Raw genomic sequence first — 15,336 nt, 5'->3', positions numbered from 1 at the left:
TTTTGGATTTTTTTATGATTAAAATAAAATCGCATTTGGAATAATTTCGATTAAAGTCGTGTTTTGAATAATTGCGTATTCGAATAAAAACTAATTAAATATAACGTGAATTCAACTAATTAAAATTGCGTAATGAATAAATAAATTCGAAAAGTGAATAAATAAGATAATTATTGTTCCATTCAAAACAAAATATATGTTATCACATTACATTGCATTACATTACATTCCGGAATGTACCTTCCAACTGCAACAATTATCTTACCACTGAATGGGGCAAATTCAAACTTGCTAAACAACAAGACTCCAGCATCCGATAAGCATCTTGAATGATGGTATTCAAGTGTCAAAAGAATGAGGTGCAATCCTTGACACTTGACAAGTTTGAATTACCAAATTCAGAGGAAGACAATTGTTGCAGTTGGACGTTTGTACCTCCCAACTACAACAATTGTCTTACCTTTGAATGTGGTAAATTCAAACTTGCCAAGCAGCAGGACTCAAATATTCGATCGGCATTCCCAATGTTCCATTCAAAAGATTAAATTCTTGTTAGGCGGGATTAAATGATGGTATTCAAATGTCAAAAGAATGAGGTCCATTCCTTGACACTTCAATACCTTCATTTAAACCGGCCTAACAAGAATTTAATCTTTTGACAGGAACAATGGAAATGCCGGTTGAATATTGGAGACCTGCCGTTTGGCAAGTTTGAATTACCCCATTCAAAGGAAGACAATTGTTGTAGCTAAAAGGTGCATTCATTCCGTACCTAATGACGATCTTCTGGCGGAATCAAACTTTTGATGATATCTTCAGTTGATCTCAGCAACATCACCCACATATCGCTCCACTGGAACATGTTGTGCTCCCAAAACATGCTCGTCAGGTTTTCGTCGTTCGTGAATTCCACCCAAGTGAATGATACTCTCCCCTCGTCGAGCGTTGGACGTTTATACCGAACGTGTTCCACCCTCCTTGTGTCTCTGGGGTTGACTCCTTGGTTGAATTGAGTCAGTTCATCCTTGAGACCTCTTAACGTTACTCCAAGGCACCGAACCTTCAACCTCTGAGGTTCTCCGCTGTTGAATTGTGCATGAACGTCGATCCACCCGCCCATTGTTCCAAATCTACACAATAAGAAATTAAAAACAATCAATGAAAAACTCATTCAAACATTTCATCAAACACTTGATGTGAAAATTATACATAGACTCTAAAAATCATAAAAATAACCCTAAAATTATAAATCATATACTCTTACTAAAATAAAAAAAAATTAATCATATACTATAACATAAATCATTCAACTTATGTTTAACATAATTTTTTTTTGTTATAACGTAAAATATAACAAAATTATTCAACTTATATATACTCTTAAAATAAATCATATAATCTTACTAAAATAAAATAAAAAATATAAAACACCAAATTAAAATATAACCCTAAAATTTTAAACTATAACATAATCATCATGCAAACATTTTAACTAAATTAATCAACTAACATCTAATCTAAAAATGATTTATAACAAGTAAATCTAATTAAAAACTAAAATAAAAAAATAAACATAAAACACCAAGTTAAAATATAACCCTAAAATTTTAAACTATACCATAAACATCATACAAACATTTTAACTAAATTAAGCAACTAACATTTTCTCTAAAAATGAATTATACTATGTAAATCTACTCAAAAACAAAAATAAAATAAATCTACTCAAAAACTAAAAAGTAAAAACATTTATAACAACTAAAATGTAAGTTAATAGCATTATAATTACTTACTTGTGATTTTGTTGAATAAATTTGGTTGAATTTGGTAGCAGAAGATCCTCGATAGTTAACTACCGAGGTTTTCCTCGGCAGTTAACTACCAAGGTTTTCTTCAGCAGTTAACTGCAGCCGGTTTTTGAATTCTTCGGCAGTTAACCGTCGAGGAGGCAAAAATGTATTTTACTCGTGTGTCTCAGCCTTATGCAATGTGTCAATAGTAATTCTCACTTGTTTAACGTGTACGCCCCTTGGAATGGCATTGACAAACAGGTCTTATGGGACTCTTTGACGACTCGTATTCAGGGTCTACTAGGTAAGAAGGTGTGTGTCTGTGGTGACTTTAATGCGGTAAGGTGCAGGGAAGAAAGACGTCCTGTGAGTACTTCTGGAGGTGTGGTGGATTTTGGTCCGTTTAATCATTTTATAGTTGAGAATGCGTTGGTTGACCTTCCGTTGTGCGGTCGTAACTTCACTTGGTTTAGAGGGGATGGAAAATCGATGAGTCGTATTGATAGGTTTCTTCTGTCTGAAGATTGGTGCTTAGTGTGGCCGAATTGTGTTCAAGTTGCGCATTTGAGAGGCTTATCTGACCACTCTCCTTTGCTTCTTTCGGTGGACGAAGAAAATTGGGGTCCGCGGCCGTCTCGGTTCCTAAATGTTGGTCAAACACACGGGGTTATACGCAATTTGTGAGGAATAAGTGGAGGTCCTTCCAAGTGGAAGCGTGGGGCGGATATGTCTTAAAAGAAAAGTTCAAATTAATTAAATTGGCCTTGAAAGATTGGCAAAATTGCACTCTTTGTCTAGGCTTAACACTAGCATTTGTTGGCAGCAATCGAGGAATCTTTGGCTCCGTGAAGGTGATGCGAATTCTAAATTTTTTCATTCTACTTTGTCCTCGCGTCGCCGTCGTAATGCCATTAATTCAGTGTTGGTTGACGGAGTGAGAGTTGAAGGTGTTCATCCTGTTAGAGAAGCGGTGTTCAATCATTTTGTGCAGCATTTTAAGGCCCCAGAGGGAGTGAGGCCGATCATTTCTAATCTTCAGTTCCGGACACTGTCAGTGGGAGAAGGAAGGAGCCTTATCAAACCGTTTTCCATGGACGAAGTTAAGGAGGCTATTTGGGACTGTGATAGCTTTAAAAGTCCAGGACCGGATGAAGTCAATTTTGGTTTTATTAAAGATTTCTGGCTTGAGTTGAAGGATGATGTGATGAGGTTTGTTTCCGAGTTTCACAGAAATGGTAAGTTGGCTAAAGGAATCAACTCTACGTTCATTGCGCTAATTCCAAAGGTGGATAATCCTCAGAGTTTAAACGACTTTCGACCGATATCTTTGGTGGGATGTATGTATAAAATTTTAGCAAAATTGTTAGCGAACAGATTGAGGTTGGCATTCTCGATGGCATTCTTATAGAAAATGAGGTAGTTGACGAGGCTCGTAAATTTAAAAAGGAGCTTATGTTATTCAAAGTGGATTTTGAAAAAGCATATGACTCTGTTGATTGGGGCTATTTGGATTCGGTTATGAAAGGTATGTCTTTTCCTGTTTTGTGGCGGAAGTGGATTCGAGAATGTGTGAGTACTGCCACAGCCGCTGTTCTTGTTAATGGCATCCCTACGGATGAGTTTCATTTATAGAGAGGCCTCCGTCAAGGGATCCCCTATCCCCTTTTATGTTTCTGATTGCGGCTGAAGGTCTTAACATCTTGATGAAAGCAATGGTGGATAATAATTTATACACAAGGTATGCGGTTGGTACGGTAAATCAGGTCGTGGTATCTCATCTTCAATTTGCTGATGACACTCTGTTATTAGGAAACAAAAGTTGGGCTAATGTGCGGGCCCTTCGAGCAGTTCTTGTTATCTTTGAATCTATGTCCGGTGGGAAAGTGAATTTCCATAAAAGTCTGTTGGTGGGATTAAATATCTCTGATTCTTGGTTGAATGAGGCAGCGACGGTGTTGAGTTGTAAAGTGGGAAAAATTCCTTTCATGTATCTAGGCCTGCCCATAGGTGGTAATCCGCGGAAACTTCAGTTTTGGGAACCAATCGTGAATCGTATTAAATCTAGATTGTCGGGATGGAATAACAGATTTCTCTCTTTCGGTGGCCGCTTGATCCTTCTCAAATCAGTTCTGACCTCTTTGCCTGTCTATGCTTTTTCCTTCTTTAAAGCTCCTTCAGGTATAATCTCTTCCATTGAATCTTTATTGAATAATTTTTTTTTGGGGTGGGAGTGAGGTTTTTAGAAAAATTTCTTGGATAGGTTGGAATACTGTGTGTTCTAAAATGGAGCATGGAGGTTTGGGGGTTAGGAAGTTGAAGGAGTTTAATGTTGCTTTACTAGGTAAATGGTGTTGGAGGTTGTTAGTTGATAGAGAAGGGTTGTGGTATCATGTTTTAGTCGCCCGTTATGGCGAAGTAGGTGGGAGGTTGGAGGTGGGGGGCCGAAGTGGTTCTTCGTGGTGGCGGGAGGTAGGTAGGATTCGTGATGGTGACAGTGACGTAGGTGGTGGGTGGTTTGGTGATAGTGTTAGGCGGAGGGTGGGTGATGGTGCAGCGACTCTGTTCTGGTCGCATAGGTGGATTGGCGGTTCCCCGCTCAGTGTGCGGTTTCCCCGCTTGTTTGACTTGTCTGAGAACAAAACCATTACAGTGGCTACTTTGTTCTCTATGGGTCTGGAGCAGGGTGGGGAGGGGTGGAGTTGGCGGCGTAGGTTGTGGGCGTGGGAGGAGGCTTTGCTAGAGGAGTGTATGGCTCTACTATTTGATATCTCTTTGGTTCCTAATGTTTCAGATATATGGGAGTGGCTATCTGATACTGCTGTGGGGTACTCCGTGAGAGGTGCCTATGATTTGTTATCTGACGGTGATGTTTCTCATATGGACATACCTTTTGAGTTGGTTTGGTATAATCAAGTTCCTTTGAAGGTCTCAGTTTTTGCTTGGAGGCTTATTCGGGATCGACTACCTACGAAAGCTAACCTGGCTATTCGTGGTGTTATTCCTGCGGATGATATCTTTTGTGTTTCAGGGTGTGGAGACGGCCGATCATTTATTTTTATCATGTTCTACATTTGCATCTTTGTGGCAACTGGTGCGTGAGTGGATTGGTTGTCTTGGGGTGGACTCTAATATTATTGCAGATCACTTGGTGCAGTTTACTCATATGACATGTGTTGGAAAAGCTAAAAGTTCTTTCATGCGGCTTATTTGGCTTTTGTGTTCTTGGGTTATACGGAATGAACATAACAACCGCTTGTTCAATAATACTGTTACTACTATTCCTCGCTTGTTAGATAAGGTCAAATTGTTATCTTTAGGGTGGCTAAAAGCTAAAAATGCTATGCTTGTTTATGGTATGCAGAGGTGGTGGTCAAGCCCGTTAGATTGCCTGGGCATTGGCTAACTTGTGTTCTCTCTGTTTTAATTTTTTCTGACATCTTGTAATTTTTTTTAGTGGTCTCCTAGGCACACCTTATGCTTTGAACTGCTGATTGTTGTGGTAATATAATTTCATTTTGATTTCTATCAAAAAAAAAAAAAAAATTCTCACTTGAGAAAGTCCACAAGAAGTGAAAAAGTAGTGAAGTGAAAGTGTAAAAAAATTGAACGAAAGTGTAAATATAAAAAATTGCAAGCGAAGAAGACACAGCGTAGTAGATTCTGTTAATGGAGGCTCGAAACCCTTCTCCTTCTCCGTCTCCGGTTCGAGTCCTCATCCGTCCACCACCGTCTTCCTCCACTTCCACCACCACCACCGCTCCATCCTCATCGGCGCCACCTCCTCCTCCTTCGACCGACAATGTCGTAGTAATCGGTTTCATTTCCCAACAACACGACGATTCAACTCACTTACTCAACCGAGTCATCGATTCCAACGTCTTCGCTTCTGGTAACCTCGATAAACCATTACTCGTTGAAGATGAAGAAGCTAAGGAATGGTTTAAGCGTAGAAGAATTAGTTACTTTCGTGACCGTGATAAGGGGATTTTGTTTCTCCACTTCGCGTCAACTCGTTCTTCGTTTGTTCATGATTCACCTTCGCCGGGATTTGATTCTGCTGTTGAAGAGTGTGAGTTTAGTGATTTACAGGGAATGCTTTTCATGTTCTCTGTAAGTCGTTTTCTTCGTCATTGCTTTAATCTTATCGAATTGAATTAATTACACTTTGAAGATTATCTTTAATTTTGTTTTAATTGTGCTAAGTTTGTAGAATTAGAGTAGCATTATGTTAACATAATTAGATTGAATTAGGAAGTTTGGATTTAGGAACTGTAATGTCAGTGATTTAGGACCTGTTTGGATAAACAGCTTATTTTGTAGCTTATAGTAGAAGCGTTTATGAGTAAGCTATTTCTATAGCAGAAGGTAAAGTAAAGTCAAACTGTTTTTGTATAATCTATAAGCTGTTTTCGCAAGCTATCCTGGAGAGGTTATGGAAATACGCTGAAAGTTTATGAGTATGTCACAAGTTGTTTTCATATTTCTCCCAAACAGTGTCGCAAGTGCTTATGTCAGTAGATAAGCTGTCACAAGTTGTTTTCATATTTCTCCCAAACAGTGTCGCAATTCGCAAATGCTTATGTCAGTAGATAAGCGAATAAAAGTCAATTCAATGAAAACAACTTATGACATATATTTTCTCCTAAACAGTGTTGCACATGCTGTTTTCTTTCATTTGTTTTGATTGTGCTAAGTTTGTAGAATTAGAGTTCGATTGTATTAAGAAAATCAGATTGGATTAGGAAGTTAGGATTTAGGGGCGGTTTGGATTGACTATTTTTGAACTTATCTACCGACATAAGAACTTGTGAGACTGTTTGAGAGAACTTACTAAAGCAACTTATGATATGTTCATAAGCTGTTTTCAGCTCATTTCCATAGGCTCTTCAGGATAGCTTATAAAAACAACTTATAGCTTATAATGAAATAGTTTGACTTTATTTTATCTTTGGTTGCGATAAGCTCTTACGCTTTAAGATGCAAATTAAACTATTTATCCAAACAGGGCATTAGGAACTGTTATGTTAGTGATTTAGTTAGCTTCATGTTATAGCAGGGTGTGTTTCTGTTTGTACTTTATGCTAATGAAATTGTGCGTGGTTGTGAAAATTGTAATTGACTAGTTAGAAATGCAGGTTTGTCATGTTATCGTATATATTCAGGAGGGGTCAAGGTTTGATACTAGGGTTTTAAGGAATTTTCGTGTGTTACAAGCAGCAAAACATGCTATGGCTCCATTTGCTAGGTCGCAAGGTGGTGCGCCAGGCTTACCGTCTAGAGTGCATTCTTCGGCTTCGTTATCTTCTCGAGCTGCCTCATCACGAAATAATTCTTCTCCGGGTAGAGGTGGTGGTAACTTGAATCGCAATGCATCGGCTGTGTCTCTTATGTCAGGTTTAGGATCTTATACTTCTTTGTTTCCTGGACAGTGCATACCTGTGATGTTGTTTGTGTTTGTGGATGACTTCTCTGGTTTATCGAATTCTAGTACAAATGGGGAGGAATCTTCAGATGGCTCTTCGATTAATCATTCTTCTAGTTTGAGTAGTGTAGCGAAGACAAGTTTGCCTGCTACTAAAGGTTCTGGTTCAGTAGTTGTGCTGGCACGCCCTGCAAGTCGATCTGAAGGTGGACTTAGGAAGAAACTACAGTCGTCTCTTGAAGCGCAAATTCGATTTCTGATTAAGAAATGTAGAACATTATCAGGTTCTGAAGTTACTCACCCTGGTGTTAGAGCTGGGGGATCCTCAACTTCTGCAGCACTGTTTTCACTTGATGCATCAAAGGCAGTTGTTTTGTTAGATCGCCTTTCAATTCAAAAAGGTGAATCTCTTGAGTTTGCCACAGGACTTGTTGAAGATGTCTTGAATGGGAAAGCAACCTCAGATTCCCTTCTTCTGGAAAGCCATGGTCAAATAGCAAGCAAAGAGGATTTAGTATCTGTTAAAGAGTTCATTTACAGGCAATCTGATATTTTGAGGGGAAGAGGGGGGATAGTAAATACCAACAGTGGCTCTGGTGTTGGTATGGTTGCTGTGGCAGCAGCAGCGGCTGCTGCCTCAGTTGCTTCTGGCAAAACATTTACTGCTCCTGATCTTCCAAGTTTTGAAACTTGGTTAACTTCAAGTCTTCATATCTTGAGTAGAGTTCTCTGTGCAAAAGGGGGTTGTTTGGATGAATTTGAAATTAATAAAAGAAAACCTCGTCAAAGGAACACTGTTTCACCTTCAGTGGAAGAATCTTTGAAGAGTACAGATCCATTAGACGTTGCAGTATCTTGGTTACAGTGTGGCAGAGGGTTGAACACTAAGTTTTCGACTTTGTGGTGCCAAAGAGCCATTCCAGCTGCAAAGGAGATATATTTGAAAGATTTGCCTGCTTGTTATCCTACATCACAACATGAAGTTCACTTAGATAAGGCATTGCATGCATTTCGCTCAATGGTAAAAGGACCTGCAGTGCAACTTTTTGCAAAAACATTGGAAGAGGATTGCTCTTCCATTTGGAAATCAGGAAGGCAACTATGTGATGCTGTTAGTTTGACGGGAAAACCATGCATGCATCAAAGGCATGATGTTGAGGACAGTAATTCAGAATTGGGAACTTTGCCCAAGGCACATTCAAGTGGCTACTTTTTCTTGCATGCCTGTGCTTGTGGCCGTTCTCGAAAGTTACACCCAGATCCGTTTGATTTTGAATCAGCTGATGCTGGTTGCTTCTCTGACTGTGATAAGCTACTTCCTGCAGTCAAACTACCAGAAACGGAAGTTGCTGGACCTGTTCAATCTTCTTCTTGGAGTGTACTGCGTATTGGAGGTTCAAGATACTATGAATCTTCCAAAGGCTTACTTCAGAGTGGATTTTGTGCTACTGAGAAATATCTTCTGAAATGGACAATATACCTAGAGAAACAGAAAAGGCTAAATGGTTCAACAGAGAGTATAGGGAAACAAAGTTCTGTAATTGGGGGACCGAATGTTGAATATATTGCAGATAGAAAGAGAACCGGTGATGGACAATCCCACCCTGCTTTGCAGAATGGAGACGAAGACCTTAGAACATCTTTAGATATTAATAGAACTGACGACAAAAATATAAGTTTTGGTAGAGGTTTTCCCATTTTTAAAATGAGAAAACCTTTTTCTGAGGTTGTTGCTGGATCAGCGGCTGTTGATTCAGGATTCCCTCCTCTTCAGCAAAGGAAATTGCCCACATTAGGTTCAGAGAAAGGTGTGAAGCAAAGCAGACCAAGCAATCAGAATGCAGAAAGGGTTAATGCAACTATCAATCATCAAATATCTCAAAAATCTCAAGATATGTCGTTTACTGAGGGACCTCTTCATGGTAATGGAAATAATGGTAGCAGAGACGGTGACCCTTTTTTGAGGATAGGTAGCAATGTATTACCTGTATACTTAGATGATGGTACAAGGAACAAACCACATTCTTCTTTAAAGCATGAGACAGTGTATGTTGGATTTGAACATGAATGCCCCCGTGGCCATCGTTTCCTGTTAAATGCAGATCATCTCACTGAACTTGGATCTTTATACTCATCATCTGATGAATCTCATTTATCTTCTTCTACGGAGCCTGTTGAAAGAAATCAGGCATCTCATACTAAAGTAAGCAAGAATGCTTCCTGGTCCAAAGTTCATCGAAGCTCAAATGAAATTCTTTCTGCATCCATAAATAAGGAAAGAGACGTGGGCAAATCAAATGAAATCATTCCTAATGGTCATCTGAATGCTGATGGATCAGTATATACTTCTACTCCACTGAAGGAAAAAAATATGACATCTGTGAATATATTGGCAAAAGCCCCCAATCTCATGAAAGATTCTGGAGGGGATCTTCACACTATTAACATGGGTGGTGATGAACTTGCGTTCTCCATGCTGAACCGAAATTTGCCCATCTACATGATCTGTCCTCACTGCAGGCGTTCCAGGAATAAGAAAGATACAGTAGAGGTTAAGTTTGCAAGTGGTATCTCACAGCTTAAAAGGATTTTTATGGTATGAGTTTCCGCTCAAATAAGCATTAAATTAAGTTTCATCATTTACTGAGTTGTTTTTATTATTAGAGTTATAAACCAGGGGGTTGCACAAATTTTCTTCCTTTTTTGCGTTTTATACTGTCTGAACTACACTTGCATCAAGTTCTAAAATCAGAATATGACATGTAGATATTTTCAATACTGAATACTCTCCATTAAGAAAATGTTTCTGAATTAGAAAAATAAATCAGCTGTCTTTTTTTAATTGATAACTTGATGTTGATATAAAAATCATGATCCAAGTGTTTCCGCCGTAAAATCAAAATGTTAAACCACTGTTAACATAGTATATTTTTCCCATACATAAATTGATGTCTTGAATGGGAACACTGTTAAACCAGCTGTCTTATCATTAACTTTTGTTCACCGGGCATTAGCACAGGTGGTTGAAAACTGTAGTTAATTTTGCTGGCCAATGTATTGGATGTCACATGATATTTGATTTTCAGTTTATTTTAATGTTATGATGATTATTTTATATGTAATATAATAATTACTATTATCGTATCAGCTACCTAATGTATAGATATTGCTGTAGGTCACACCAGCATTTCCTGTAATACTAGCAACATGCCCTGTCGTGCAATTTGAGGTACACCTTTCTTCTTCTAGTGTGCATTTTTGGATATTTGAATGTAGTTTACGAAAAATCTATATCTTTAAAATGCTAAAGACTCAGGTGGATAAATATGTCACCCAATTTTTTTGAGTTGGGAGAAATATGCACCCAATTTTTTGGGGAGAAACTGCCTCCTGCTGTGTTTGGCCCATGCTGTGTTAATTTATGTAGGGTATGATAGGCCAAACTTATTTTATAACATATTTTATATAGAAGAAAACATGCAAAAAGGAGCTTCTAGTCAAGGCTCTCGTCGAGTCCCAAGTACAGGAGGAATCTGGAATACGATATTTTGGAAATAATGTATGCAGTGCATACTAACACTCTCTGACACATAGTATATTTTGCCCATACATAATTCCTTTCTTAAATGTACCTAAACATTTACGCGATGACAAGGGGTATGACTTTTGTAATCAAGTGGTCACCATGTAATGGTTTATTTTTTTAAAAATATAGAAGTAACCATTTCAATAGCTTTATCATATAATATATCTTTTATATCAAATCTAGATAAAGTGTCTATCTATAAGAATATAATTTAATGATAAATATATTCATTTACGTTTGCGATAATATATTATGTATTGAAATAATGTAATATATTAAATTATTAATTAACAATAAATCAAACATATAAGTTTTCAAATAATTAAACAATAAAAACACATTACAATTCATTTAACCTCTCTCTCTCTCTCTCTCTCTCTCTCTCTCATGTTTTTAGGAAGCTAAACACTACAGTGTGTAATCTAGTGTATGTTTGAAAAGGATTAATTCTGAACAAACCATTCCATGTTCAATAATTATTTGTCTAAGATTAATATTATTTTTTATTTATATTAAAAAAATTGTGTATTTATCAATTGATTGTTTTTTTTTTTTTCAAAAGAATTTGTTTTCTGTTTATTGAATAATTGTTTCACTTATGATAATTTTTAATATAATAAGAGCTTTAAAATGTTTTACCAAACATCTGTTAGCATAAATATAGATTTTATATTTACAAATAGATGAAATTGTCAAATGACCTTAACTTTATTTTAAAACTCTTATTTGTAGGTTTACCTATAAAGTAGATTTTAAACCAAAAGAAGTCGGGTCCCAAACACACTCGTTGGGTTTGTCGAACACCATTCTTTCATTTTTGTATTTGGCTTTGCTAGGATTACTTTAACTATGATACTGTACAATCAACAGAGAACTGGAAAACCTTTTTTGAGTTATTTAAGATTTATTTGTTGCTATCACTCAATGGGTTTCTTATCAGTGTTAATTTTATGTGGCTCAGGGATATTTTATTAAATCCATTATTTGCATGTTTATTTGCTCCTTTCCAGCATTGTTATTTGGTCTTTTAAAATTATATTAATATAGCTATACTTTTTGTGATTCTTCTTAATTGTATAATCATCACCTTGTTTTGTCCTTGTAGACGTCATGCCTGCCTCCATCAGTTCCAGATCGTGAAAAAAAATTGCAGTTTAGCCTTGGATTCCCAGTCATCTTGCCACCAGATAGTTTCCTTACCCTTAAATTGCCATTTGTGTACGGTGTGCAGCTTGAAGATGGAAACAAGCATCCTCTTAACCCCTTTGAACAACAACCAGAAATGACTGCCTGGATTACCAAGGGCACAGTACTACAGATATTGTCCAAAGGGAGCAGTGATGAGGGATATCAAGCACAGTAAAGGCTGACTAAATTTTGGAGTGGCCTGTTTAGAATGTAAATGAAAGGTTTCAATAGCTTATCCAAAACTCAGGTGAAGTTCTACTCCCCCTCCTCCTCTTAACTGGCATTTGTTTTGGAACTTCAATTGGGAAAAGGATGCACCTTGCAATGATCATCTGACTATATAAAAGTAGATGCACTATATTAAATGAATCAAAATTATACTTTCCACTGAATGATTACATGTGGTTGTGATTACTCACAATTAAAAATTACATCAACCATAATATTTGCGCTTTAAAAATATTATTTTTTAACAGATAAAATTAAAAAAAAATGAAATGATATATTATTTTAAAGACATTCCTCAAATTTCACTTTAGGCCTAAAATTCGTATGACCAGCTAAGGTGTACAGTTTATGATTAATCTTTTCGGCCTAAAACAATGTTTAGAGTTTTCTGCATTTTATTAGCCAAATTACAGGAAATCGCTTGCTTTAAAAAATTATGTCAAATTGTGTAGATTAAAATCTGAGTTGTAAATTTCTCAAATCAAACATCGTTTCATTAGTGCTGATTGAATTGATGTTTGAATAGACGTCATCTAAAAATCATTGAATTTATGACGCTGCTGTTTTTTTTTTAGTTGAATGGACATGGTCATATAATTTAAATTATAGTTTTTAGTACAGTTGCTAGATTATACGTATAAACTATAACTAGATGTGTGTGCAGGACAAGGACCTTTGTGGTCTATGAATGACGAGTATGATCTATAATGTAATTACTGAGCTGTAATGGAAACACATGAAATACATCATCATTCAAGCATGGATTGGTAACATGGAATTACCTGCTTTAATAGTAAGGTATGATAATGTGAATTATTTAGCCAGCTTTTTAAATAGCCCTTCGGATGGCTTTCTAGCATGTTCATCTACTCTGTATAATCTCATGTGGATAAATGCCAATCCATAGATCAAATATTGCTGTCTGGATTTATTTGGATGACACTGTCAAATGAAAGCATTCTACAGTTGGGGGGAGTTTGAGATTTGTTCATCAATAGTCAGACCGACCTTGAAGTGTGCTAGTAATGGTACGTATGTTATGGTCCTTATAGTTTATAATTATCTACTCAGTTACTTACTCTCCAAAATGACTTCACTTGTTATGGGAAGAATTACTCTTTAGCTTGCCTGAACCTGATAGTAAACTTGTGTATTATGCTTCGATCTCCATGTGTAGCTTCATAGTAATTTGACCAGTAGTTTAATACGGTCATTCAAACACTGGGGGCTGGTTGTAACAAATTTTATAAATTAGTGAATAAAAAAGTGTAGTTTGTTGAATCATGCAAGGTTGGTGGAATTTTGATTGATGACTTGTTATTTTTTTCATTTGCAGGTGAAACCCCGCGATGTCGTAGTTGATAAAAGGTTGGATGGCATCATCTGCTGCATAGAATATGATGTAACCAAGGCACTGGTTATTGCCTTTTATGTAATGATGATGTTGCTCTTCAATGTGAAACGCTGCTATATATAAGATCAAGGAGCATTGATATTGGCCTTGTGCATTATTATACCGAAAGTGTGAAAGGGAGAAGCAAGTGTCTCTAACTCTAAATTTCAAGGGGGGTTGGAAGCCCTGGAACGAGATAATACGACAATTGTTGGGCTTGATGATGTCGAATTTCTCTCCCATTTTGAGTTCTTGATTTAGTGGAAGCTTGCTGATCATCTAATGTGCTGAAAAATTGTGTAACCGGAGTCTGAAGCTGATCTTTGTGAAAGACTTGCATTGCCTTCTTTATATTAGTTTTGTTTTACTAGATTGCATTTTTTTTTTTTTTGTTGGTAATTATGTTACTGACTTTGTTGATGCATAATCTCTGTCAGTGAATCTGGCTGATAACACGTTTAGTGGGTGCCTCCCATTCAACTTGCATTTTTATTGAATTGTATTCACATTTGGTTTTCTATTTCCGATTAACAACTCTATCTATTAAAGTTGATTAAGAGGTATTTTTGTTTTTTCCATTGATAAAAAAAGTAGTTATTCCATTCAAATTCAAATCTTTATTTTAAGAGACAACTGCACCAGTATGAAAAAGACAAAGCACTCTTGATTTTGCAACAAACCAACCAAAACTGACGGGTCTAATGTTACTTACATTTATAATGTCGGTACTAATGAACCAAAGGGATCAAACAACATGCCACGCCGATTGTAAATAACATATCATTATCTGTTATGGATATAATGACCTAAAGTATCAGAACTCAGAAGTTAAAGCTACTGAACCGACCATTCAGAATGACATACCATTAAAATTAAAGACTTAAAAATTTGCAAATGTTTAATCCCTTACTAGGGATAAAACAAAAGTGATACTTGTGTTGTCCTTATTGCCACCCGATAAATTTAGGTGACAATTTTGTTTCAAATCACCCAAGTGATACTTGTATTGTCCTTATTCCGACTCATAAATTTATTTAAAGAGTGCTAATGAAATATAAGAAAAATGGCAATTACAGGTTTAAAATTTAACTATCTTTTTGTTTATATTTTATTCGGTAGGTAGTACTTTTCACTTCTTATATCAATTTGGACAACAAAAAAAATAGTTTTTTTTCTTGCGTCTAAATAGGTAAAGGGTCTTGTTAATAAGTGTCCCGGGGCACTCTTTAAGAAATAAGCAATTATTCTTTAAAAAAAGTCAAATATTTCGATTTCCAAGACAATGATGACATGCATTTTTAAAAATACTTACTACTTATAGGTCTTAAAGAGTACCCTGAACGTACTCTTTAATATTTCCCATAGGTAAATTCACATAAAATAACATTTTCTTTGTTCAGATGGATAGATTATTTTTAGAATCATGGGGATGATAGGAGAAGCTCCATGCAGCTAATTCCTAATATTAGTCCCGCATAAATCATGTCAGATAAATAAAATGAGGGAAATGCTGACTAATGTTTCCTGTGGGCAATAATTAAAGAAACTAATATAGAAATTTTATATTGAGATATGTGGAAAATGTGTATATTCAATTTTTTGAAAGTAAATAATTTGATTATTTCAATAAAAGATTTATACTTTTAACATTCTTGACTTGTGGATCGTGAGGGACGCTAGTTAGCATGATATATAGAATAAAAGCAATCAAATTTGCAATACATAAAAT

The 15,336-nt window shown here is 36.3% G+C and overlaps 2 protein-coding genes across 3 annotated transcripts; both read left to right on the top strand.

The window, feature by feature from the left end:
* The first annotated feature begins 1,982 nt into the window (after positions 1-1,982).
* LOC112419446 (uncharacterized) lies at positions 1,983-4,889 on the top strand. The gene is made up of 5 exons (XM_024777137.1): positions 1,983-2,456; positions 2,614-3,075; positions 3,165-3,315; positions 3,423-3,968; positions 4,051-4,889. The coding sequence occupies exons 1-5, from the start codon at positions 1,983-1,985 to the stop codon at positions 4,887-4,889; spliced, it is 2,472 nt and encodes an 823-aa protein (XP_024632905.1).
* Positions 4,890-5,385: 496 nt separating this feature from the next.
* Positions 5,386-14,170, top strand: LOC25487444 (uncharacterized). Of its 2 annotated transcripts, none has more exons than XM_024776590.2 (7): positions 5,386-5,900; positions 6,926-9,808; positions 10,388-10,441; positions 11,904-12,233; positions 12,867-13,012; positions 13,122-13,242; positions 13,551-14,170. In XM_024776590.2, exons 1-4 carry the CDS (start codon positions 5,457-5,459, stop codon positions 12,159-12,161), a joined length of 3,639 nt encoding a protein of 1,212 aa, XP_024632358.1. In that variant the 5' UTR covers positions 5,386-5,456; the 3' UTR covers positions 12,162-12,233; positions 12,867-13,012; positions 13,122-13,242; positions 13,551-14,170. The 2 variants fall into 2 exon arrangements, with proteins under 2 accessions (XP_024632358.1, XP_013464841.1); XM_013609387.3 differs by having other exon boundaries at positions 5,387-5,900; positions 12,879-13,012.
* Positions 14,171-15,336: the final 1,166 nt, after the last annotated feature.

This window comes from Medicago truncatula, chromosome 2 (assembly GCF_003473485.1).
Source record: "Medicago truncatula cultivar Jemalong A17 chromosome 2, MtrunA17r5.0-ANR, whole genome shotgun sequence".
Taxonomy (NCBI): domain Eukaryota; kingdom Viridiplantae; phylum Streptophyta; class Magnoliopsida; order Fabales; family Fabaceae; genus Medicago; species Medicago truncatula.
This window is presented reverse-complemented; position numbering and strand designations above follow the sequence as displayed.